This window comes from Sporothrix brasiliensis (genome assembly GCF_000820605.1).
Source record: "Sporothrix brasiliensis 5110 chromosome Unknown Cont21, whole genome shotgun sequence".
In the NCBI taxonomy this organism is placed as follows: domain Eukaryota; kingdom Fungi; phylum Ascomycota; class Sordariomycetes; order Ophiostomatales; family Ophiostomataceae; genus Sporothrix; species Sporothrix brasiliensis.
In genome coordinates, this window is record NW_024467140.1 from 1,372,888 (window position 1) to 1,397,731 (window position 24,844).

The following is a 24,844-nucleotide window of genomic DNA, read 5'->3' on the forward strand; positions in this document are numbered from 1 at the left end:
ACCTATCCTCTTGTAAATATAAATAATAAAACAAGTGTGAGAATGTAAAAAAAGTAAACCAAAAAGAAAGAGAAACTCTGTCGAAAGCCATTGATTGCAGCCCCATTCTCCATTTCCTTTTGACTCGCAACACTTTAAGCGCCCAATGTCTTGGCATCTTGCGGCAACAGCCGCGGTCCCTACGGCTTCCAGCTCGTAATGGTTTTGGTCGCCGTGACGGTCACGGTGGCCTTGGTCCGGGTCGTGACGACGATCGTCTGGAGCACGGTCGTGGGCACAATCTCGGTCGCCGTCACCGTGGCCGTCGACACCGCCAGCGTCGTCGTCGTCGTGACGGCCGTCGAGGTCGTCGTGAGCGTCTCCGTCGCCGCCGAGTAGCCCGTGCTCGTGACCGTCGCCGTGTCCGTCACCGTCACGACGGGCTGGCTGGTGATGACGGCGGCGGTGCCGCCGGCGCACAGGCACGCACTCACGTACGCGGAGGCAGACGCCGTGGCGTTGCCGGGCGCGCCGCAGGCCGACGCATAGGCCGGAAGGAGGGACGGGACGATGGCCTGCGTGGTGGGAACAGGAACCGCACCACGGCCGATGTGGTTGTTCTTGGCTGTGGTCGTGGTGGTGGTCAGGGTCGTCGTGCGCGTCGTCGCGGTGTACGTGGTGACACTCGTGCGCGTCGTGGTCGTCCACGTCTCGGTCGATGTGTCCGTGGCGGTGCTCGTGGCGGCGCTGCGATCCGTCTCGACGGCCGTGGACACCGCGGTGGAGAGGTCGATCTCGGTCGTCGTCGATGGCAGCAGGACCGAGTCCGTGACCGTGACCGTGACGGTTTCCGTGCTGCCAGGTTAGTCGGGGACAGCGGACGGGCATGACGAGGAAGCCACCCGACGGAGGACCTACCTAGTCGGCTTGACAAGCGTGGTCAAGAGATACGAGTTGCAGTCGGCCACGCCATGGCGAGTGGTGATGCTGTCGGCAATGATGGCGCGGAGGCAGTTGTTGTGATTGCAGTTAGCCTTGGCCATCTGGACAAGGCCTGCCGCAGCGGCGGCAGCGGCCAAAACGCGAGCAGAGAAACCCATTGTTTTGGAGGTAAAAACAACTTTGAGAGGAGGAAATTGGCCAAGGAGCTAAGGAAGGAAAGTTGTGTAAGTGAGAGCAGAGCGGCAGAGAGGGAATGTGAGTATTGGGCTGGATGTCTTGGGCGTAGGTCAGACAACGGTTGGTAATGAATATCAAGAGACACTTATTGCCTTTTTATAGACGTTGAAGAGCCTCATGGTCGGGTTCTACGAGTCATGAACATGAGCTGACAACTCCGAGGTTGGCGTCACGAATTGGTTTCCATCCGGTCCATGTTGCGGAAGAGGACTCGCATTTGGTAAAACCACGGTTGGAGACCGTACAAACATAACAACTGTGCAGTCTGTCAGGTAGACTGGAGTGACCAACGGCCCGAATTGTCGTGTCTTGTGCCGACAGAGTTACATTGCCGGAAGCGTTTTTCATAATAGCATTTGGAGCATGGCCGACTGCAGCCTTGCACCGCCAACATCGTCTTTGTGTGCTTGTCCGTCATCGAGATCACCCGATACTCGCCGCCACATTTCCGAATCTGGCGATGGCAGGCCCGTTCGTTTACAAAAATCGTCGGATGTGCACACAGCTCTGTCAGCCGCCAGCCATATGCCACCCGTGGCCGATGCGAGTCTATTGTCTCCCGGCGGTGAAGCTGTCGGGATGCAGTAATTCATTAATACGAATATTGGTGAGACCCGTAGCACAACAGGTGACAGGGACTGAAATAGAACAATTTCCTGCAGGGGAAGGACTCAGAGGGGCAACGAGCCCGAATCTAGGCTTGTGGCTTTTCGATATTTCGTCCGAAGACAAAAAGTGAATAAAGTAGAGAACACAGTCAGAGGCAAGCTGAAGAAACGGGAAGCAGCAGAGGGAGGCGATGGGTTGCTTCCGGGCGGAAAGCCACCGCAGGGGCGCAAAATAGATGAAATGGCGGAAACACGTTTTTCGAATTATTGGATATCACGAGTAAAAGAGATCATGGGGAGACGGAAGAGACGAAAAGCGCCATGTACGACTTATATAATCCAAACTCATACAATACGGATAAGATAAAGTATACTGACCTGGCATCTCCTCAGTAAACAGCATAAACAGCATAAACTATCCATATATCCCCTGGCGCCGCGGTGGCCGTTGGATATCAACTGCCAGTTTACCACTAACACCAGCTGAAACACTCCATGGCCCACAGGGCTAGCCGTAGTCCAATTCGCCCACTTGTCGGGTGCGGAGAGACTGGGACTTTGTGTTCCATCGAGTATTCTTGTCCTTTGGGTCGCTTGCATTCGACCATGCTCGGTTCTCTGGCCAAGGCCGCACACAGTTTGCCTGTAAACATCAAACTTCTTTTGATTGAAAAACGTCGACGTAGTTCGATGGCTAGGTCATGTAGGCTCTATGGATGCATTCTAGGTATTATTCAGTGAAAAAAAAGAAGAAAAAAAATGTAGACTAAAAAAAACAAGGGGAAAACATTGGCTCAAGACATGAAAGGGTCATAAAATGAAGTCGAGACGACGGCCGGGTCCAAACTGCCTCCGCTACAGCACGCGGTGGAACAGGTACAGCAGCAGCACCGGGATGATGAAAAACTACAAAATCGCCCCGACCAGCTCGGCACCGGCGGCAAAGCCGACACCCGTGACAAATGCGTTGCCAAGCTTGCCGCCAATCTTTTTACCGGCGGCACCAACTTTGTCACCACTGCCTTGCTCTGGCGGCTGCTGCTGCGCCTGCTGGGGCGGCGGCGGCTGGTCGCTGGGACCACCTCCATAGTACGGCTGCTGCTGACCATAGTGCTGTTGGCCGTAGGGTTGGCCGTACGGCTGCCCGTAGGGCTGCCCGTACGGTTGCTGCCCATACGGCTGCTGCCCATACGGCTGCTGTCCATACGGCTCGCCGTACTTGGCGTCGCCGCCTGCATACTGCTGCTGCTGCGGTGGCGGGTTGCCGTACTGGTCATAATAGGACGGTGGCGCCGTCGACGCACTCCGGCTGTTGCTGGTACTGTTGTTGGTACCGGCCGCCGGTCGTGGCGCGGGCGGCGGCGGGGCGTCGTTGGGGCCCGGCAGCTGGTTGTTGCGCTCGAGCTCGGCCAGCGCGGCCTCGGGCTTGACGTACTGGCGCGGGAAGATGCCGACCTGGCCCGAGCGGACGTTGCGGCCCAGCCACCAGTCGTCGTTGACCTTGCTGTAGACGGCGATGGCGTCGCCGCGGTCAAAGGCAAGGTCGCCGTGGCTGGGGGCCTCGTACTTGTACTTGGCCGTCGCGTAGCCAGCGGCTGTGCGGCCGTCGCTGTCCGCGCTGTCAGCGTTGTCGTCGGGCTTGGTGTCCGGTTCATTGCCATTGTGGCTGCTGCGTTGAGCGCCTTCGGAGGTCGTAGGCGTCGCAGTGGCAGATGCCGCGGCTGGTGCTGTTGCCGACGCCGATGCAGCGGACTGGGCGGACGGGTGGGCGTTGCTGCGGATGGGCAGGGGCGGGCCGGGCTGGCCAGGCTGAAGAGCGGCTGCGGCGGCAGCAATCGCCGGAGCCTGTCTCTGCTTGCTCGGCGCAGGCGGGGGAGGCCCGCCACGCAGGCTCCATTCTTGGGGCAGGAGGTCGTGGATGGAGTTGAAGTCGTCGTCGGAGATGGCGCCCTTTTCAAGCAGTGTCTCGAGCTCCTACAGTTGGGGCGTGTCAGCCAGGCTGTCTCGCGGTGTCCCTTTCCCTTTCTCTTTCCCTTTCCTTTTCCCATTCCCTTTCCCTGCTCTTCCCTCGTCACCACCCATCTCCACTCACCGTCTTGATCGACCGGAGCGACCGGTTGACGTCCATGGCCTTCTGGCGTGTGTCGCCCATCTTGGACGTGTTGGAACGTGAGAAATGCAGGCGCTGCGGTCGGACTAATGATACTGTCGGCTACTGTTCGTACGAGAGCCGATGCAACAGGTGGCCGTAGTCGAAGGCCGGATGAGGATAGACAAGGGATGGGAGACGACGTTGACGAAAGGTGGTGTTGTGGATCTCGTTGTCTTGGGGTCCTGTTGTGGGCCTCTCGTATTCTGACCCTTGGCACAGCCAGAGCTCAACAGTTGCAGATCAAGAAAGAAGGAACACTGGTAAATGGCGGGTGGCAGCTGCCCGTTAACTGCTGGCTCGAACACTTTAAAGTGCCGCGAAAGTCGGTCGTTCCTGCCCGTTATTCGTTCTTGAATGGCGCTGGTCACGTCACCGCAACTGCTGGCTGGCTGGCTGGTCACCACTTGCACCGGTGGCGGCAAAGCTGATGCGGCATGCGTGGCGCAGTGCATTTCAAAGTCTATCACGTGTGAAGTGGGCTCTGTAACGAACATCTCGCCGCTAGTGTTGTTAACAACAAGCAACTGTACTATGTAAGTCAAAGAACAATTAAATTACACTGTTTTTGGTTTGTTTATCTTCTCCTATTCATGTTGACATAACCACGGGCATCGTAGCTTCGCAGCAATGCACTTACGGGGGCAAAGATAGTCTACTTTATGTATCCCTTCTCAATCAATTAATATGGGCGGTACATTATGGCTATTAACAAAATTGGCTGAGGGGCGGCCCGGGACGCGCCACGGGCCTGTAGGTACCCTCTGGCGGATACGGCGCATGGCGTACAGCGTGATGTTCTGGGTAGGCTTTGCCGGCATCGGTGTAGTGCAGGGCGTGATCATCGGCAGGTAACCATGTCGCCCAATACGGATTGTATCTTTGGAGTGTTGAAGGAAGAGAAGCTCGTCGCCGTGCATGATCTAGGCGGCAGGGCCTGCGGCGATGAGATGGATCAGTACGACACCAAGCTTGGTAGTTCGATCGATGCCACTTGTGTTGGACACGAGCACGGGGCATCCAGCTGTGTACGGCATAGTGCCTGACGACCTGGGACGTCCGGTGGATGGAGTTTTAGGCACACTGGCCGATCGTACCCGGTCAGACAAACACGGTGTTTGTACCTACTCCGGCCAGTGACGCATGTTCTCGGTCGGCAGCATCAGCTAGTATTGCTTGGTGGACTGGAACGACTATGACAGCAGCTCGGCGCGGACAGTCGGTCACGTAAAATTGGCAAGTGGTCGCTTGGGTTTCTTGTACGTTTTCAATTTTATTTTGTGTTGAAATTCAAAATGTTTGGAAACAGTTCATCGCCATCTAGCTTTAGTCTTACGGACTGAATTTGTCATTGTAAAGCGACTCACCCTCCGTGTCATCCAGAAGGTCGTACAGGTCGTTGTGATAGAGGCCGATGTCTTCCAGCCTCTCCTGCACGCTCAGACCAAAGCTCTCTTCATTGTACAGCCGGGCGACTTCGTCTCGGGGCAAATCGTGCGCCTGCTGAAGACGGGCCGCGAAGGCAGGTTGTTTTGTGCGGTCGGCGTCCCAGAACACATAGCCTCTCGCCCGTAAGGCGCCGTTGAGGGCCCGGTCGTCCTGAACGTCATACCAAGGCCGATCAGTTCGCAGACTTGGACGATAGAGATTGAATCCAGACCCGTTTCCGAGCATCCCCTTTGGCGCACCACGATCGTCATGGTCGAAGGCGGGCCTCTGTCGAAGCACCTGCGCCGCATCGTCGAGGAAGCCAGACTTCCACAAACACACATACGACCCTGTAACGAGCCTCGTCTTCTCGATTCCGTCTCGGTGAGCCAGCTTGTACATAAACAGCGATCGCAGGCTGGCCGTGACAGAAAGATACGCGACAAATTCATTGACCACTCGGTGAGCTTTCGAGAACATGACGTTTCCATGTCGCTCGTAGTCCATCCTGAAAAAAAAATACCAATTTCCGTCCTTAAGCCGCCGCTCGCTTCTCTCAATGTCTGTTTCGAATGCTGGCGGGGGATCCTCATGTTCCCAATCGTGGCTCGTAAAGGTAACAGCATTTCGGCCCGATGGTCGAGACTTGGTGGCGAGGCGGTATGCAGTAGGTAAGGCCATGACCCGCGCAACAAAGTCGTCTTCCGCAAGGAGCGTATGCTTATGGATGAGCCTAGTTTGATAGAAGAGGACAGAGATCATGGCCTCCACGTCCCACGGGTGTATACGCGACAAAAAATGGTCGATCTGTGCGTGGGTCCCAATGACTGATTCGTCAAAGCCAGTACGGTATGACGGAAAGACAGTACCAAAGAGTTCGACGAGGAAGAAGCCTTGCTGAAATGCAGTGCGCTCAGCTCGGGAGAGAACCAGTGACGGCAGGGCCGGCGAGGCCGCACCATCACCGGCCCCATCATGAAGCAAAGACCATGCTTCGGCGGCAAAGCGGTCGACAAAGTAGAGGATGCGGCAGACAAGACCACAAAAGGACTTGATGTCTTGGCTTTCAGTGGGCGGTTCATATATTTTTCCACCGAAATAGTCGTTCAGAAAGCCGTGCTGCAGATTGATGTCCGCATCCGTCTTCATGTAAGGCACATGGCGAATGGCGAGTGCAATGGGGCGTACTTCTGGTTCGATGGCATTCAGGGAGACCGACAGGAGGATGCGGTCTCGAAAGAGATTGAACACCCGGAGCACGGCTGGTGATGCCGCGAGGAAGGCCCGGAGATCATTGGGGTCATGTAGAGCACACAAGATCTCGCCAATCACCTCCGGGGGAATGTCGTGCAAATGCATGGCAGTTTGCGATGCGGCGGTATTTGTTGGGATTTGTTTCGAGGTGAGAAGAGCAGTTAGGAAGGACAGAATGTGGAATGAGGGAAAGAGGTTTGATAAGCAGCAAAAAGTGAGAGGTTGACTATACAAATGGAAGGAGGTAAGGAGTTAAATAAATCACAGTCTCATTGGGAAAGAGCGAGATTCTGCCTCACGATTTCGTAAACAGTGTATTATAAGTAATTATACTGTATATTCCACTGTGCGCCTGATCTGGACTTGAAGCGCCTAATATTTCGAACATTGCGCGATGATTGGCGGCCCTTTGTACAACAACCTCTTACAGTAGGCGCGCGCATCGGTCCTCTTGTGCATAGACATTTCTCAAAGTACCCTTTCCAGGCTCCAGCTGCCTCTTGCAGCCCAGCATTTCCACTGGCTGTAATGCACTCAGCGGTGAAACTGTTGCCAAAGATATGCCTCGCCGAAAGCCCACGGCCTCTCTCGTCCGGCCAACAGGTCGGTCCAATGCAGAGGAAGGACGGTCGAGAGGGCCGGCTGTTCAGTATTTATCGTGGAGGCACCATTTCATAGGCAGCCGACGACCCAACTGCATCCCCAACATTGCCATGCCTGTCCTAGCCACATCGTCTTCAAAGGCCAAAAGCCATGACCTTTCTGTGTATATGCGGCCGAGCCCGTGGCCATGATTCAGGCGACTGCACAGATTGGGAGCGCCTAAACTTTTCTCAAGTATTTCCTGTGAGATTGCTGCTCGTGACTTGTTTGAACCTGAAAATGGCTGTATCTTCTCGGACGGAAGACATCATAGACAAGGCTTTTTTTATGTTGTACCGGAAAGCCTCGCTTGTCTCCATGATGCCCTGTCATGGATATCATTTTTTTATATAAATGCTAGGAATCGAATGTTTTATTCTTGTGTAAACCAAGTCTTCCCTTCAAACACCATCTCAACTTTCTCCTTTGCCATATTCTCTTTCTGAACTGCTACCTGTTTTCTTCCTATCTTGTTCATTTCCCTCACGCTTTTGCCATTGGCACTCGCTTTTTACCTTTCCCTATTTTCTACTTGTTTGTTCTATCTATATTTCCGCATACGCGAATACATCATGTCAGACGACTACAGCAGCACATTCAGATACAGCGGTGGGTTTGATCCCACCTTTGACGGCGCCTCCTACAGAAGAATGCACCGCGAGCTGTATCCCGGAAGGCGGTGGAGCTCTCCAGTGAAAGACCTTTACGACAATTACTCAAGCATGACACCAGATGTCAACGCAAAGAGAGCGAGATACGACACGATGGCATCCGAATATGGCGGGATAAGCCGGCCGGGGAGACGGACCGAGCTTATCGACGTCTCGAATGTGAACAGAGACGGTCATACGGCTCTCGTTGGGCCAGCAAGAGACTGCGCAACGACATACCTGGAGTAAGTATTACAAGCCAACCATGTACGGATGTGGATGTAGACTAATGAAACGGCAGTTACGCGCGAGGCCGACACAGGTTCTTGGACAAGGAACCGTATGCATATCAGACCCTCGGGGGGCGCTTCGAGCACGAGAGATATGCGAGAGACAACTACGCCCTTGCCGGAGCTTTCAGAGATCGACTGTGGCTCCACGAGCATGAGGCCGTTGACCATGCCCCAACCTCCTCTCGTCTTCGCAGTCCAAGCCGCGGCCGTACGTCTCTGGTATCCACACTCGACGATCTGCCAGCGACTGGCTACGCAGGCCCGTCTCGCGCCAGCAGATCCCGTGGCCGCTCTGCAGTACGTCTCGACGATGTCGATTTGCGCCTCCGTGACCTGAGCCGCGGACGGACTTTGTCAACTTTCGACGGCGATCGTCGCCGTAGTTTGAGCCGCCCCGATCTTTACCGCCGCAGCTCCCGTCACTTCGACTAGGCTCCACATTGCCCAGGGCCGTGCGATTGCACAGTGGTTTCAACGGCTCGTTTTCTCATCACACTTCTTCCGAAAGTCCAGATTGGTAGATTGGTATCATCTCTTCTTTCCAAAGTTTGCTCAATTTCCTTTCCCATTTAATATTTTGCCACCATCCCGCCGGTATTTGTTTTTGTTTATTCCTGCGCTTTTGATTTTTCATTACATTTTTTTGCCCAGTTTCTGTATTTTCCTTTATTTGCGTTTGCTTTACTTGCTTTACTTGCTTTACTTGCTTTATTTGTGTTATTTGTGTTATTTGTCTTACTTTTTGTTTATTTTTACTTATTTTTGGGTTATTTACCTTTTGTTATTTTGCTCTTTATTATTTTGCTTTTTGTTCTTTTGCTCTTTTGCTCTTTTGCTCTTTTGCTCTTTTGCTCTTTTGCTAGTTATTCTTTGTTATGTGTTATTTTTGTTATTTGCTATTTGCCATTTGCTTTGTTAGTTTGTTAGTTTGTTAGCTTATCGACTCGTTAGTTAGTTAGTTAGTAGTTGTTATTTCGCTCTCAATATATATATATATATTTCGCGATATTCAGTATTATATGAAATAGAAGTTCATACTACGTGAGAGAGGCTCTATTTACAGATAGTGAGTGTGGATTCTACCGCGCCTGTAAGAGTGCGCTGGACGATGTAGTCCGAACACTCGCGGCGGAAGTGTGCGTCCCTTTGTCTATGGGGACTTGCGGATGTTCTATATTGTACGACTACCTAGGGAGTTGGAAACACATTGAGATCAGAAATTCAAGTGGTTTGCCTTGACGACGTGCCGTAATTGTAAGAGGTGAAATGGGCCAATAGAATCACAGGATTTCAGTTTCCTATTTGGGAAGCGAAGGGGACGGACAGTTTTTAATTATAGCGTATTGTTGCGCTACGGACACTGACATTGGCGGCGAATCGCACCCACCGACAAACCCGATCCGTTTCTTTCCTCATCTTCCGTGTAAGAGAATTAAACAGATTGAGAGCACCAAGTGGTAGTGTCGCCGATTTTCACTCGACGTTCCCGGATACAGCCATCTCCCGCGATATGCCGGTAGGTGACGTTGTGTCTAGAAAGAAACGGACGGTGAGAAGACGCCTCGTCGATGACTAGAGATTGAGGACTCGTGACAGCATTGTTGAATCTGAATTTCAAAGGTGGATATGTTGGTATATTATAGGCGATGACATCAAAACGAATGTGTTTCCTGTTGCAAATCCAGACGACTCATGCTCCCATTTGCTTCACATCTCATTTGTTTCACGTTGTCCTATGCCTCTTCCAACTCTTCTCTCATGGCGTCTTCCTGAGAGCTTGCTGACGTCTGATGTGCGCGCAAGACAGCGCGGATGTTGACGGTCACAAGGCCGCTGAGCGGTGCGGCACCTAAAATAGTCCGTGCCGGTATAGCTGGGAGAGCTGTTTTGCTTGGGGAGCGCGATGGGTTGGGAGACGATGGCAGCCATTGTGGCAGTCTTTGTTGAAGTTTGGAGTTTTCAGTTCAGGTCGTTCTGATCCAAGATAGGCTACAGTACTCTTCCATCGTTCCTTCCATAACTTGTTCCATATTTGCTTCACATAACATTTACGGAAGGGGCGACGTAGCTTGTCGTTATCAGCGACCGACGCAAACTCGAAAGGGTAAGAATGACCTGACAGATAAACCTAGCTGCGCCTTCCCAACACCAGTCACGAATACACTGGAAAAGGCGTCCTTCATTAAATCTTAATGGTAATGTGATTCAAAATAGACACGTGATTGGTTAGATAAGACACAAACAAAGACGGGGCCTGGGTCAGAGATGGCCCCAGGCTCCAGATTCTCGTCAGTTTCATCACCATTCCCAACCCGACCGACGGAACTCGATCTAAACAACATGGGAACGCGAATAAAGATATGCGAAACAGAGTGAAATACAACAGTACGACGTACACGAGCAGACTCCCAGACTCCCAGACTCCCCGACATTACGTGCAGAGTAATGCCAGAACCGACAGCACGGCCGTCACAAGTGATATTGTCGACACGCTGCTGCTCCGCCCACCGGCGTTCTTCTTGTCTTCTCCGCTGTCCCCTGAAGACGGCGCAGTCGCCGTCGCCGCCGCCGAAAAGCCGCCGGCACCGCCACCATACAAACTGTCTGCTACAGAACACGCGCCGGTAAATCCGGCAGCCGCCCCTGCTTTCGCCGAGGCCAGCGGTTGCAAGTTGGCCGTGCCGGCGTTGCAGTGTGCGTACGGCGCCATGAAGACGCTGTTCGCTGCCTGGTCATAAACGACGTAGGCGCCGCGCAGGAATGTGGCGCCCAGCAGCAGCGTGGCGCCCGCGTCGGGTTGGGGGATGCCGGTGCCTGGACCCGACGACGACGACGACGATGACGACGACGACAGGCCGTCATCCATGGCAATGCCTCCCAGGACGCACATGTCGGTCGTGATCTGGATGGCAAACTCGGACAAGGGCACGCGGACGAGGGCGGCGCCGTTGTTGAACGAAAAGTCGACGGTGCGCTTGAGACCCGCCAGGTTCTCCTTGCTGTGCACATCGGCGCCCAGACCAAGTGCCGTGCAGGGCACGGGAAAGATGGCGGCGTTGACGGCCGCGTCGGGCGCCCGTCCCGTCAGCCGCGCGTACTCGTTGCGGCTGCCCTGCGTCATGCTGGCGCCCAAGTCCTTGGCGAGGGCGGCCAAGATGGAAAACGGCAGGATCGAGAGCGTCGAGCCCGTGTCGAGGACGATGGGTGCGCCCGAGTTGGGATAGGTCTTGCTCGCATTGTTGCTGCCGCTGCTCGTGCCGCTGCTGCTGCTCACCGTGCTGCCGGTGAGCCCAATCGAGTCCAGCTTGACCCAGTACCGCACCAGGGTGTCCGACGGCGGCGGCGGCAGGATCGGCACGCCCATCATCGGCCCCGTAAACCGGTTCGTGTCCAGGCCGCCCAGCACCAGCGTGCCCGCATTCAGCTCGTTGGCCGACGCCAGGCCAATGCTAAACACTTTGCCCGGCCCGCCGGCCGCGCCCTGCTCGGCCGCCGCACTCACAAACGTCGTGTAGTTGTGGTTCTCGGCGAACCCCAGCCCCAGAATGCCCTCGTACATGTCCTCGCTCTGGCGCGCCACGCCAAACTGCAAGCTTTTGAGCGTCACGCCGCTGTCGGGCTGCGCCACCGTGTCGTTGTAGTAGTCGAGCGCGACGCTGCCCAGCGCATACTGGATCTTCCCGCTCTTGTTCAGGTTGTTGCTGGTGCTCGAGCTGCCCGGGTCGTACCGGCCGCTGGCCAGGCACTCTTTTTGATCGACACCCGTCACGCCGTTGCTCCGCCCACTGCTGGCGCTGGACGAGCTGTTGCAGCTCGGGTTGACCCAGAGCTCATCGGAGCCCGTGTCGACGACCACACGGACCTTTTGGCCAGGCGTTCCTATGCTCACTGAGGATGGTCAGTAGGGAAGAGGCACGTTTCAACAGACAACGAAATGCCAGCACATACACGTCACCAGGTAGGCCACGGTGGATATGTTTGTGAGAGGAATGTCGGCATTGCGTCGTGACAAGCCGTTTGTTCGACCCTCCACCTGTGCAGCCGACAACGAAAATGCGACTGGTCCCTTTGCGCTCTCAGCAGCAAAAACGTGAGCTGCCGTTAGCAGGAGTGCCAGCGTATTTGTTATGCGCAACGCCATTGTGCTGGCGCTATTGATATCGTGATGCAGCGTGTTTCGTTTCGTTTGCGGTGCTTTAGGCTGGTTAGAAAAGGTGCCGTACGTGCGAGCTCTCTGCTTCTTGTATGAATTGAGTTATTGTCTTCCTTTAGTCTCCCTCTCCAACAGAGCGCTGCTGGCCCGTCGGGAAAAAAGAGTCAAATGCGCCGTTTGTGTTGGCCTCGGTTTCCGTGCCAAGTCGTCGTAGCGTACCAACAGACAAGGGACGAACAGTGGAAATAGAATAGAAATAGATGCCAAGAACACCGAGGCTGGAATCAAATACACGGGCAGGGACAGGGAACAATAATGAGAAAAAAGACCCGACGACACGGGTGTGACGAGGAAGACAAGCACGCTCACGATTTACCCTCATATCTTGTCTTCCCATCGGCCCTTGGGAATATGAGAGCGAAACGGCATGGCAAAAAGCACAGAACCAACAGAAATTTCAAATATACGTATTGTATGCGGATGGAGTCCAAATTACAGAAATAAACACCATCTGTTGGACAGACAGAGTGGATAGACAGCAGTGCGTCACGTACATACGGGATATATCATTCTCCTGCAGGGTAGCCCTCTTACACATTGCACAGCGGCACGGCCGAGAAAACAGTATTGCAAAGGGAAACACGATAAAAAAAAAAGAATGGGAAATGAGAAGAGGCCGTCTGGCCTTGGCCAGATGACATGACTGTTTAGCCTGAAAGTCATCGGAGGCAAAATACGTGGAGAGAAATGCAGTTTATATTGCCGCTCAGCGCCCGAGGCCATATGGCAAAGTTGGGGTCATAATGAGATCGTGGAGAGGCAGCCGGGCAAATAAGACGAGAAGAAGAAATAGAAACAGAAAAAGAAAATTAAAAAGAAAAATAAAAGATGAAAACAGACAAAAAAAAGGACCAATCGACCCTCGGATCTGGAAAGTCCACGAATGTTTGTTGTCTGCCGAGACCGAGACTGACTCGAGTCGTTGGTGTCGATGGAAGAGGAAGATCTTCCAGCCTCAACGCATGGTGACGGAAATATGACCACTTTGTTTAACTCACTAGTCACCGGTAGTTTGTTTTGCGGAGTATCTCATTGGCTGTATCAGGGGAATAAGTAAAGAAGACAACAAAGATGCAAAGGAAATCAACGCAAAAGACAATCAGACGATGCACAGATTTAACATTGTAATAAACTCCGCCGTGATGCAGCCCGACTCAACTTGGATCAAGGCAAATAAAATAAAATAAATAAAAAAAGAAAAGATAAAAGCAATTTCACATTTCACATTTCACATGGTCCGGATTCAAACGGTCGCTCATACACGAGCCTCCATTCATCCCCTTCACTCATCCTCTTCTTCGATCGGAGCGGGCGTCCGGCGCTCGCTTCGTCGCTTCGGCCGCCGGTGCTGCGAGCTGCTAATGTTACTGGCAGAGTCTTCGGGCTTGAGCTCAAAGAAGTCGTCGCCTGCGTCCCAGTCGGCCTCGCTGGCGGCGCCCGGGTCGTACGGGTCCATGGAAAATTCGTGCGGATGGACGGGCACATGCATGCCACCGCCAGGCGCGGGCGTCCCCGGTACGGACCAGGCAGGCCGCTCAAAGTCGTTGCCCGACGGTCCGCCACCCCCCGACTGCGGCAGGACATCGATTTGCGCGGCGGCCCCACCCAGCCCGCCGACCCGCCGCTGCTGCAGTCGCATGGACAGACCGGCGCTGCGCTGCCGAAGACCGGTGCGCACCATCTCGGCACGCCGGTGCAGCACCTCAAAGGCGTCCTCGAGCGCCTCCATGCCCAAGTAAATCTCACGCTCAATCTCGGCAAGGGCGGCGACTTCCGCTTCCTCGTCCGTCGACACGGCCTGGCGCGTCGCGTTCGTCGACGCCGACGACAATGCGTTGGAGAAGTTGCTGATGAACGAAGCCGGCGTCGCATTGCGTGACACAGGGTTGCTCGCCAGGCCGCCGAAGCCGCTGGCTGGCGTCGGGCCCCGGGACATGGGCGTTGGACCTCGCAGTCCCATGGCCGGCGTCGGGCCACGCGACGCAGATGGAATGGATGTGGCTGGGAAGAAGCCCGACGGCTCGCCGGCAATTGGCGTGGCCACGTCGTCGTCGTTGGTGTCGGCGCCCGACCACAAAAAGCCGTCAAAGCGGCCCGAAATGAGAATTTCCCACTCGGACGGGTGGATGTCCGCAATCGTATGCAGCAGGTCGTGCACACTGGGATTCTTGACGAGGTACAGCGTCGTCTCGGCGTCGCGAGGCGCTGTGCCCAATCGGTACAGCCGCTGGATGGCAAGGCCGGTCTTGATGATAAAGTTCTGTCGTGGCTTCCGCATCGGCGTCGGCGCCCGCACGGTCGGCACCAGATCACGTGAGCCAGAGAGCAGTGCGTTAAACAGCGGACGCTCGTCTTGGCCGAGATTGGTCAGAATCGCAAAAGCCAGCGTCTCATCGTCGATCTCCTGTGGAGCCGACGCGGGCGCCGAAGCACAGTCGCGCATCCAGCGATCCACGCTGGCACGGACCTTCTTGTTCTGCCGAAGGTAATGCTCGCGAAATTCTTCAGCGATATCAGGATCGATCTTGACAGGCGAGGAAGGCCGCACAGGAAGGCCCGCTGCCGCGCCAGCGCCGACACCAACAGCCGCGGCAGCGACTGCGGCAGCGTCCAGGCGTTTCTCCAGCTCGGAAATGTTGACCGGAGGCCACGTCGGCAAGTCAACACGGCCGCTCACTCGCTCAAGCACCTCGCCCCAGCCAAGGCCGCGGTGTACATCGCCGCTAGATTCACAGACCACGCAAGAGCATCCTTCTGCAGGGAGCTCCCGGGAGAAGACATTCTCAAGGCGGTCCAGGAGACGGCGGGCGACTGTGCGGTGTCCAGTAGCAACGGCAACCGATCCGTGGCCTGAAAGCACACTGTTGTACTGGTTGAGGAGGTTGAAGAATGGCTGGAACAAGGTCTCAGCACCCTGCAGCGGAGGGTTCATAGGACGCGCAAAGTTCTGCCGGGGTAGGACGGCTAAGAAATTCTTGGGGATAGGATTTGGCAGACCGCCATTCTGCATGAGATAGTCAATGCGAGGAACCTCGACGATCGTGAGAGGCGGCGGTGGCGGTGGAGCAGGAGGCACGGCGGAAGCCACGGACGCCGAGGTGCCATCGTCCTCTGGACTCTCCGTAGCGGACAGCTCCGAACTGCGAGGACTCCCTGGGGCAGGTGATGGGGTGTACAGACGGTCGGCAGCAACGGCGGCAGCAGCAGCCGCTGCTGTGCCACTTGGGAAGCGCTGTGGGGGGGATTGGAGATGAGGGTGTGGGTGTGGCGGTGGTGGAGGCTGCTTCCAGTCGGCACCAGAAGCGAAGAATTTGGGAGACGCTTCTGGGTTCGGCGTCTTGGGGGATGAAGATTCCTGAGCAGATTCCGGCGAGAAGTCGGCATCGCTGGCCTCGGCCGGCGACCGACGTCTCGCGTCCGGTTTTGATGCTGTAGCCTGCGAGATCCTTTCACGCGCGCCTACCGTATATGTGGCTTGGCTGGAGACCATGGAGTTGTCGGAGGGAGCCGACTTGGATAGGTCGTGCGCCGTCGTAACACTGCCACCAAGTGTGGAGGGTGTGCGGCTCTTCCTAATCCGCACTCTGCTCGTCTGACTCTTGTGCGTGTTTGAGCCCAGTCCGGGATCCAACTCACTCTTGTCATCATCTTCGTAGTCAGAGTCCTTTGCGTCCTTCGCCTTGTCTTTGGTATCGTCGTCCTTGTCTTCGCTGCTGCCCTTTTCGTGTGCTTTCTTTGTGCTAGATAGATTAGTGTCAGGTGGGCTGGGTGGCCGGTCATGGTGACGGCTGCTGGCACGGGTGTGACTGTTCTTGCGTGACGACGGCACCGAGCTGTAGGCCGCTGACGACTTGTCTTTTCTAGTAGCACGTGAGCCCGGTCGAGAGTCGTTTGCACTGGACGATTTTGAGCGCTGCATGCCAGCGGCGCCGGCACTGAGATCGGTCGCATCAGGCGTCAAGGGGTCGCCTGTGCGATGTTTCACAGACCCGGCCGATGCCCGTGACGGGGCCGATAGATCTTCACGGCTGATTACCGACTCACGGCTAAAAGCTTTGTTGACAGACGGGTATGGCAGCCGCTCGCGGCTGCGGCTCATCTCTGGAACGAGGTCGCCGGTGGAGGAGGAGATCGAGAGGGAGGCAGAGCGGGGCTTGGTGTGCTCGTCGACATCGGGGAGAGATGACGACGTTCCGCCTCCCGTCATGGCAGACGACCTCTTTTCACGCCGCTCAGACGAGCTGCCGTCCTTGTCCTTGGTCCGCCGCCGGCTGCCGCTGCTCATTTTGTGGTTCGCAGACGATGACCGGTGAGGCTTGCTGCTGCTGCCGGTGGTTTCGCCGTCGGTCGGCTTGCGTCGTTGGCCGCGAGACAAGGAAGACGACGAGGGATAGACAAGGTCGCTCTCGCTGGTGCGGGTCTTTGACGATCGGGGTGCCGAGCCCGAAGACGATTTGTGGTGTGACGAGCGGTGGGACAGCAGCGACGACAACGCCGACGGCGAAGGCATACTGTTGCGGTGTTCGCGATCTCGTTCACGGTCCCGGTCCCGGTCCCGATCACGGTCGCGGCGCTCAGACTTGTCTTTGCCACTGGTGCTCACGCGGCGCTTCTCCTTGACCGGCCGGTCGTTGGCGTCGACATCCCCGGGGGTGACGGTGGAGGCATCGCGAGGTTTCGATGCCATGGGAGACGAGGTGAAAGGAAACGGGGTCGAGAGGGGAACGTGTGAAAGCTGGGCCGATTTTAGGTCGGGCTCAGTGCGGTGGATTGAGGCCCAGCGGGCTGTTTTTATATATCGATGTCCGCCTCTGGCGAAGCGGTGAGGTTCGAGGTTAGGCGAAGACAAAGATGTCGGTCGACTCTACTCAAGCGCAGAGGGGAAGCATGGGGGCGAGAGTCGACGCCGATGAAAGGCGGTCGATAGGGGGACGAAGAAAGACGATACGTTCGAAGCAACAGACTGAAGAAACGCCTGACTGAAGACAGGTAAGCTGGCACAATGTAGTGTTATGCTGGTAGTCGTGACGTGGAAGGCCTATGCAGCTTTAGCGTATCGTCGCAAACGAGTGATGGTCGACAAATCGCAGAAAATGGTTGTCGAAAGTGAAAAGTGTCGAGATTGCAAAAGGAACAAAATGGTGAAAAGGGACGGCAAGCAGAAGCCGAAGACGCTGAGACAGAAAGATGTAACAGCAAGAGCGAGTCGAGGCGACAAAAATCACCAAACGCTGACGAAAGACAACGCAGGAAGGCGCACAGGAAATGCTAGCAACCGGAAAGGATGCAAGGAAGGTGCGAGGGACTCGGCCAGCACACACACCACCACATGAAGTGCAAAAGCAAAGGCCGTAGGCAGGAGCGACGGGCGAGCCCACTAAAAGAGGGGAACTGCCAGCACCTGGATGCAACCACAGCTCGAGATGGAGAGAAATCACCACGGCAAGCACACAAAACAGAGCGAAGGCAGGCACCTGCCCCGTTCCTTCCTGTTGTGCCTTGTGCCTGATTGGCCCGTCCGCGCGGCAGCACCACTTCCAAGGAAAGACGCCAACGCCCAACGTCAGCGGGCAGAGCCACTCGGGCACTTGTTAGCACTTGGCATTTAGCCCTTTAGGCCTTCATCGAGCGACGCAAGGGCAGCCCTTAGGCACGATTGTGCTGTCTCACAGAGGGTCGTGGAGCGTGGGGTCCGGCGGCTAACGGCTGGTTGACAAGGGCAGGAAGGCGGTAGCAAAACCTGGCAAAGCGGGGATCATTCCTGATTTGAGCTTAATTTAGAAAACGGCGTGTAGACTTTGGTTTTGCACAGCCATGCACGTAAATTCATGTACCTTTCTTGTACCATGCTCAGCAGCCGCTGGCCGCTAAAAGAGCTCCACCAACAGCGCTGGACTGCGTAAGTGAATAATTTTTTTGAAGCTTCAACGTCGAGCGTCGTGACAATCGTGCATTGGAAATAAGGACACAGCACACAGGAGATTGCACGTCCAGCAATATCGACTGCCCTTACATATTACACGGAATGGCTGCGCCTGCACACATTGTTCTCCCGGGCGACGACGTCGACCCGACGGAGCTGCTGCCGCCTCGCCCGGCCGCCGGCACCGACAAGAAAGCAAAGAGCCCCCCACCGCTGCGTCTCGGCCCCGGCCTGCGTCTCCTTCTGCCGTCGGGCCAGGTCGTCCCGACAGTGAGCGGCGAGCTGGTGGCCGACCGCCGCAAGAACCTCCTTTGGGTGGAGAGCGACGGAGGACGAGTGCGCGCCCACCCTCCCTGTCTGCCATTCTTCCTTGGCCGCATTCACTAACCATTGGCAGTACTCTCCCACCACCGGCGACCTCGTCATTGGCCAGGTCCTCCACACGACCGCCGACAACGCCATCGTCGCCCTCGCACCCCACGATGCGCCGCCCCTCCGCGCCGTCCTCCCCGTCCTCTCCTTTGCCGGCGCCACGCGCAAGAACCGGCCCGATCTGCACGCCGGCACGCTCGTCTACGCGCGCGTGTCGCTGGCCGCCAAGCACCTCGATACCGAGCTGGAGTGTGTCGACCCGACAACGGGCAAGTCGGAGGGGCTGGGCCCGCTGGTCGGCGGCATGGTGTTCCCCGTCAGCCTGTTGATGGCGCGGCGGCTGCTGATGGCGTCTGCCGAGAAAGCGGGCGTCGCCGTGCTGGCGGCCCTCGGCGAGGAAGGCTTGTCGTTTGAGACGGCCGTGGGCCGCAACGGCCGGCTGTGGGTCAACAGCGAGAGCACGCGGACCGTGGTTCTTGTGGGCCGTGCGATCACAGCCACAGACGCGCAGAATCTGGACGTGCAGCAGCAGCGGGCCCTCGTGAAGAAGCTGGTCCGCAGCAGCGGGTGAAAAAAGTTTACAAGGTGTGTTGACAACGGCAGCACTTTGTTTACCAGGGACACGCACCGGAGCACAGGGCCCGTGGACAGCGCCGCTCTACGTGGCAAAAAAGGCCCAGCTTGGTGTTTCACGGCGACACAAAACGTGTGCAGCAAAATATACGCTGCATGTATGGGATAAGTTCAGACGCATGTCTTTCTGTTGGTGCGTGCACGGGCAGAGGAAACATGCTTGTGGTGCTCTGCGTCGCGGCCGACAAGACAAGACGAGGCAGACTGATCATCGCGCTGCAGCGAGCAACAGACACCGATCCTATGAGCCGGTGGGCGGGTTAAAACGCGATACCAACATACATTTGGAGGTCACTATACTTCACGCATAGCCTGCAATTGCGCCGTCAGTTCGGTTCTTCGGCTTGAACAAATATGATATAGCATTGAAATAAGAAATGGTGTCTTAGGCTTGACATTAAACGCCGGCAGGTGTGTCCACCATGAACTCGCTGTGTGGTATATGAAGTGTGCCGCTCCCTTCGAGGCAGGTTCCCGCAAAGCAATACAATGTGAATAAAAATGCAGAACGATTTTTTCACCAGCGCCCCTTCCTTTGTTTGCCTCGCAATAGCCAAACAGGAACCCAGAAAATAAGTAAATAAGAAAAAAGGAAGATAGTTGTACAGTCCAGTCGTTTGAGGGTCGGTAGTTCTGCATAGACGGTTTACGCATACGCCATTGGCTGATCAATGACCTCAATCGGCTCGTGGTCAGGTTGCACACCGTGCTTGTTGACCATGTGCCGCCGCCAGTTGTCCTTTCGCGGGAAGGACTTGCCGCCGGGCACGGAGTAAGGGCAGCCTTCTTCGGTGCAGTGATACTTGCGGCTCTTGCTGTGCTTGTCGTTGATGTGGCGGTCGAGATGTGTCCGGGTACCGAAGCGCTTGCCACAGCCAGGAACTGTACATGCGTGTGGTCGCTCGTGATAGCGTTTGTGGTGGCTGTCACATTAGCAAGAGGTTTTCGACGGGAATATGAGGTAGTAACATACTTGAGCTTGTGGATCTGGTCAAAGACACGGCCGCAGTCGTCGCAAGCAAAGGTGCGGGGAGAAGCTATTGAGAACATCAGCAACGAGACCGTATAAAGAGGAAAGGCAGCACGGACAAAAGAGGTCTTACAAGAAGATTGTCCTGGAGTCGAGCCCTGGTTTGATGCAGGAGACACAGGGTGGCTGGGGATGTTGGAGCCAGGTACGGAGAGTGGTGAGTTGAAGTTGCCTGGCTTTTGCGGGGTTGGTGTCGTCGGTATGGCCATGCCTGGTGGTAGATTGCTGTTTGCCGAGTTCGACGACAGTTGGCCGGGGCTGCTTTGCGGGGTTTGCAGCGCAAACTGCGGGAGTTTGCTGTTATCTTTGCCGTACTCCATACCCTGCATACTGTTGCCACCGTTCATTTGGTTGATACCGTTGAATGGAACGGTAAACGGAGGTGCCAGCATGCCGTTGGGAAAGTCGCCCTGGCTGACAGGCGTCATAAACGGTCCAGCAATCGTCGGGAGGTTGCCACCATTCGGCATGCCCCAGTACTGCTGTGGCGGCTGCTGTGGCATTTGCTGTGGCATTTGCGGTGAGATTTGCTGTGGAATAGTCTGGTACATGTTGTTGCCGCCGACAGACATGTTTGCCGGATACGTACCACCGCCGTTGAAGCCGCCGATGAAGGTGTTGTCGCCTCCACCGACGGTGCCGTTGTCGGTGATGGTTTCGTTGGCAGTGTTGTTAAAGTCGCTGTTGCTTGGCACAAATTCCATCTGCTGGCCTTCCCCGTAAGCAAAATTGTATCCGCTGTCGTCAAGACCACGCATAAGTTCGTCGAAATCAGCAGGGTCGATTTGTTGCCCGCTGCTAATGGTGGCTTGCTGGATTGTATTGCCAGGTGCGACTGGTGTGGCCTCTGCAATTCGTGTGTCTTGTGTGTTTTGGGTGTTTTGGGTGTCTTGCGTATCTTGGGTTTCGGGGCTAGAGTGGTCAATCTGCGGGTCAGATGCAGGAACAGCATCAGGCTGGGCGGGAGTGGCAACTTTAGTGTCTTCCGGTGCCGACACGGACGGCACGGTAGTGGGTTCTTGAGGGGACGGGGCATCGGTGGCATCGAGGGAGGCCTCGGTGGGAGACAAGGCTTGTGCTGAGGCCTCGACGGGTCCGGAGGCCTCCTCTTGCTCTGCCTCAAAATTGGAGTCAGATGGCGATGCCGCAACCGAAATTGATGGGACATGCGGCACGTCCAGAGAATCGTCGTTTTGGTCGTCTTCCACTGCAGAGGGTGGCGATTGTTCAATGCGATCGAGCTCGGCCGTCTTGTGGACGAACCGCTCGTCGTCGGTGGCAGGCGCCCAAACGTCTCGCGGGTTGACCGTACCGGGAGCTGGGAGACGGGGACTGGGAACAAGCGGACGATAAGAAGGCGAATGTGGCATAAACTCAGAGGGTTCGGGAGTAAGTTCTGTGCTTATGGATCGTGACCCCGTCGGTGGAGAGGAGATGCCGCGATCGCTAGTTTGGTCGGGCTCCTCCTTAATGCCGCGACCGCCCTCCGCGACACTGGGAAGAGGCGAGGTAGGGCTCAATGGGAGCGGCGAAAACTCGTCGCCCGTCGCGGCTGTGCGGAGGCTATCAGTGCGCGAAACGGGTGGCTTTGTCGGTTTTTTTGAACCGGTAGCCGCGCCGGCCACAGCTGCTGCGGAAGCAATACTCGCCAGGCTCGACGCAATCATGCTCGGAGGCTCGGGGGCGTACGAAACAGGCGACATAAGGTGCGAATTCGGGTCCGTGGGCGGCGACAGCGGTGCTCCCGAATAGTACTCTGCCGATGCACCAGTGGCATATTGTGTGTTAACCTCGAAAAAGGACGGGTCGACGCCCGTGCTATTATCGTCGATACCTTGTTGTCTCATGAGCCATGTGTGGTGATTCGAGGGGTCGTATTGATTGAAGAACAACTCGACAGGCGAACGTGCGCTGCCTGGACCATGGTCGGGACGGCTCGTTGGAGACCGCGATGGTGAAGACCGCGTGCTGCCGTGGCGGAACACCGCCGCGGCACGGTCTGCAATCGTTTCTAGTGTGCCAGAGAGCTTATGTGACGGTCGACCCGTAAGCGTTGTCGAGCTGCGCTGGCGCGGCGCCAGTATAGGATCCTGGGAACCGACAGCCGGGAACGTTGCTGCCGAGTTTAGTGTCGGTGGCGGAGGATATAATGGCTGCGGCCCTGCAGATGAAGCCGACCGTGGGCCAGCGTATGGAGCCGTGTTTGTGTTGATTGGGAAGCCTGCTGGCGGAAGAGTCGCACGGGCTGGCGCAGCGATGCCAAGTGCAGCAGGTGCTGGAGCTGCATCGGCCGCTGAAGTAGGTTGCGGAGCGCCGTCAGCGGGCGGCGGAGTCGGTGACGAACCGGACACGGCCGGCTTGCCGTCTTCGGATGAGTTGTTGTCGCCAAGCGTAGCGGCAGGATCCGAGGGGCCCTGCGCTGACGGGTCGACAGCACCCGGGCCGACTCCGGGAGGCGTTGGTGGCTTATAGAATAGAGGATGGAAGACTTGGCCTGGCGGGCCCCCGTAGAAGCCCTGCCCGGTGACACCCATCTCGGCATTTTCGGCGGCGATTTTCTTGTGGTATCGATGCTCCCGTATGGCTCGCAAGATAAATGGAAGGACAAGGATGAAGATCAAAAAGGCGCCAACAACGGAGCCCACGACAGCACCGGCGATGCCGCCATGTGAGAGCGACCGGGCCACGAGGTGGCCAGCAGCTGTTGACGGAGACATGCCGGAAGATCTATGGCGTGGTATGTGAAATGGGGGGAAGCGAAGACTGAGTCGGCTGTACGCCTCAGAAGTCGACGTCGTCAAAAGTTGGGACTACCAAACCAAAATGGAGAGATTGGCGGACTTGGCGACTAAAGCAAATGCGATCGACTCGGCCGTTGCGTGCGGGTGAGGTATGTTCGGTGTTATGCCAAGCGGTCAGACGGCGCGCAAGATGTCGTGGTGTCGCAGTACAAAACGTATCGAGTGAGGCTCGATCCGAAGCAATGGGATCCCGGAAACAAGGTCGGGTGGGCCTGCGCAATCGAAACCTGTCGTGCTGTCGATATTCGCTCTGTCGCGGCGAGACTCGAGATTGGTTTACTCTTTGGTCTCGTTCGGATCTAATCCACGCAAATGCCGCGTTACGCCGCGGTGTTGTGCGACGGGAGCGGCATGAGGGAGACAATGGATACAGATGCTGAAGCGACGAAGAGGAGTGAGGCTGGAGGAGCTGGGTGGGCTTAAGGTTGAAGAGGTTATAGGCAGGTCGAGGAGGCGGCGCCCGGCGGTCGATGTGAGACACTCTTGTGCTCTGCGGTACGAGGAATGGGCGTCGCGAATGGGGGCGGGTATCGTGTCCGGGGATGACTTTGGCGCAAAGGCGAATTGAACGGCCGTGGAGATTGACGACAGTCGACAGGAATCGACGAGATTCAAGCTGTTGCGGCTGTCAGGTAGTTGGAGAGAAGAGGCTGGAGGCCGGCTAGCTGGGAACACGAGAGTACGAAGTAAGACAAGAGAGCAGGGGAGGCAAACGAGGGCTGGAGAAAACAACTAAACCAGCGCACGGCCCGACACACGAAAAGCAGGCGCGAAGAACGAACCAAGACCAAAGAGGAGATGGCGGCGGGCGACGATGGCAAGCTGGCAAAGTAGGCCTGGGAAGCAACTGGGGACAAGACCAAGAAAGCTGAAGGCTAATAGGTGGTACTAACGGAATGGGGCGAGGGCGAGATGGCGGTGGAGAGCAGGTGTGAGAGGGCGCCGATGGAGTGCCGCAGGAACATGCCGTACTGTAGCACTCAATGGCAAAGGCATTCGGAAAACGCCTCGGAAAATGAGGCAGTGAAACGGTCGACAAGATAAAGAAAAGAATAAATAACGGCACAAAATAGACGCATCTCCTTGAGAAGGGCCAGGAGAATCCAAGGTTCTCTAGAGGCAAGAACGGAACAACGGTGAGAGGCAAGTGCGATCGTGCTTGCGTGGAGTGATGGAAAGAGCAGACGGCGTACCATATTGGCCAACGCCATGAACTACGACGTAGGAATGTCGTACTTTACTTCCCAAGTGTGAAGGATACCTGAACATTTGCCAGAGTCCCCAGCGGGTTTTAATCATTGTACACTCTGTGCAGCTTACGCTTTCATTTAATGTGGGATGCCAACGTGTCTATCAAGTGGGACTGTAAAGTAAATAGAAGGCAGTAGCGAGGCGCGAAGAAAGATGCTGCGGCAGCTGCGAGAACACTCTGGATCGATCCTGCCGGTAATACTCGCATCACTGTTAGGGAAGGCGCAGGGCATCGGGCAACAAACAGTTCGGGAACAGCAAAATACTAATTACGGTGTAAGATTAATTACAATGACGGCAAAGGGCAAGCGCGCGAGTCCGAAGAGGCGTGTGTCCACAGAATGAACCGCCAAAGGGCCTGTTCGCGCAGAAAGTCGAGGTCAGTAACTCGGGCCAACAATAGCAACATCGAGGCAGTGTCTGAGCCTCATTCGAGGCC

General features: G+C 56.1%; 8 protein-coding genes across 8 annotated transcripts; 2 read left to right on the forward strand and 6 right to left on the reverse strand.

The window, feature by feature from the left end:
* Nucleotides 1–179: 179 nt before the first annotated feature.
* SPBR_05214 (uncharacterized protein) lies at nucleotides 180–1,079 on the reverse strand (the record flags this gene model as incomplete). Its single annotated transcript, XM_040763491.1, has 2 exons — nucleotides 180–834; nucleotides 898–1,079. 2 exons carry the CDS (start codon nucleotides 1,077–1,079, stop codon nucleotides 180–182), a joined length of 837 nt encoding a protein of 278 aa, XP_040615430.1.
* A 1,593-nt stretch (nucleotides 1,080–2,672) lies between these two features.
* SPBR_05046 (sh3 domain containing protein) lies at nucleotides 2,673–3,918 on the reverse strand (the record flags this gene model as incomplete). The annotated part of the gene is made up of 2 exons (XM_040763323.1): nucleotides 2,673–3,740; nucleotides 3,859–3,918. The coding sequence occupies 2 exons, from the start codon at nucleotides 3,916–3,918 to the stop codon at nucleotides 2,673–2,675; spliced, it is 1,128 nt and encodes a 375-aa protein (XP_040615431.1).
* A 1,329-nt stretch (nucleotides 3,919–5,247) lies between these two features.
* On the reverse strand, nucleotides 5,248–6,702 carry SPBR_04977 (uncharacterized protein; the record flags this gene model as incomplete). The annotated part of the gene is made up of 1 exon (XM_040763254.1): nucleotides 5,248–6,702. The coding sequence occupies one exon, from the start codon at nucleotides 6,700–6,702 to the stop codon at nucleotides 5,248–5,250; it is 1,455 nt and encodes a 484-aa protein (XP_040615432.1).
* A 1,109-nt stretch (nucleotides 6,703–7,811) lies between these two features.
* SPBR_08946 (uncharacterized protein) lies at nucleotides 7,812–8,614 on the forward strand (the record flags this gene model as incomplete). The annotated part of the gene is made up of 2 exons (XM_040767072.1): nucleotides 7,812–8,134; nucleotides 8,191–8,614. 2 exons carry the CDS (start codon nucleotides 7,812–7,814, stop codon nucleotides 8,612–8,614), a joined length of 747 nt encoding a protein of 248 aa, XP_040615433.1.
* A 1,999-nt stretch (nucleotides 8,615–10,613) lies between these two features.
* Nucleotides 10,614–12,323, reverse strand: SPBR_04887 (uncharacterized protein; the record flags this gene model as incomplete). The annotated part of the gene is made up of 2 exons (XM_040763164.1): nucleotides 10,614–12,070; nucleotides 12,131–12,323. The coding sequence occupies 2 exons, from the start codon at nucleotides 12,321–12,323 to the stop codon at nucleotides 10,614–10,616; spliced, it is 1,650 nt and encodes a 549-aa protein (XP_040615434.1).
* Nucleotides 12,324–13,677: 1,354 nt separating this feature from the next.
* SPBR_04599 (uncharacterized protein) lies at nucleotides 13,678–17,082 on the reverse strand (the record flags this gene model as incomplete). Its single annotated transcript, XM_040762876.1, has 1 exon — nucleotides 13,678–17,082. One exon carries the CDS (start codon nucleotides 17,080–17,082, stop codon nucleotides 13,678–13,680), a length of 3,405 nt encoding a protein of 1,134 aa, XP_040615435.1.
* A 1,338-nt stretch (nucleotides 17,083–18,420) lies between these two features.
* On the forward strand, nucleotides 18,421–19,261 carry SPBR_05243 (exosome complex component RRP40; the record flags this gene model as incomplete). Its single annotated transcript, XM_040763520.1, has 2 exons — nucleotides 18,421–18,654; nucleotides 18,716–19,261. 2 exons carry the CDS (start codon nucleotides 18,421–18,423, stop codon nucleotides 19,259–19,261), a joined length of 780 nt encoding a protein of 259 aa, XP_040615436.1.
* Nucleotides 19,262–19,969: 708 nt separating this feature from the next.
* Nucleotides 19,970–23,070, reverse strand: SPBR_04627 (uncharacterized protein; the record flags this gene model as incomplete). Its single annotated transcript, XM_040762904.1, has 2 exons — nucleotides 19,970–20,205; nucleotides 20,427–23,070. 2 exons carry the CDS (start codon nucleotides 23,068–23,070, stop codon nucleotides 19,970–19,972), a joined length of 2,880 nt encoding a protein of 959 aa, XP_040615437.1.
* Nucleotides 23,071–24,844: the final 1,774 nt, after the last annotated feature.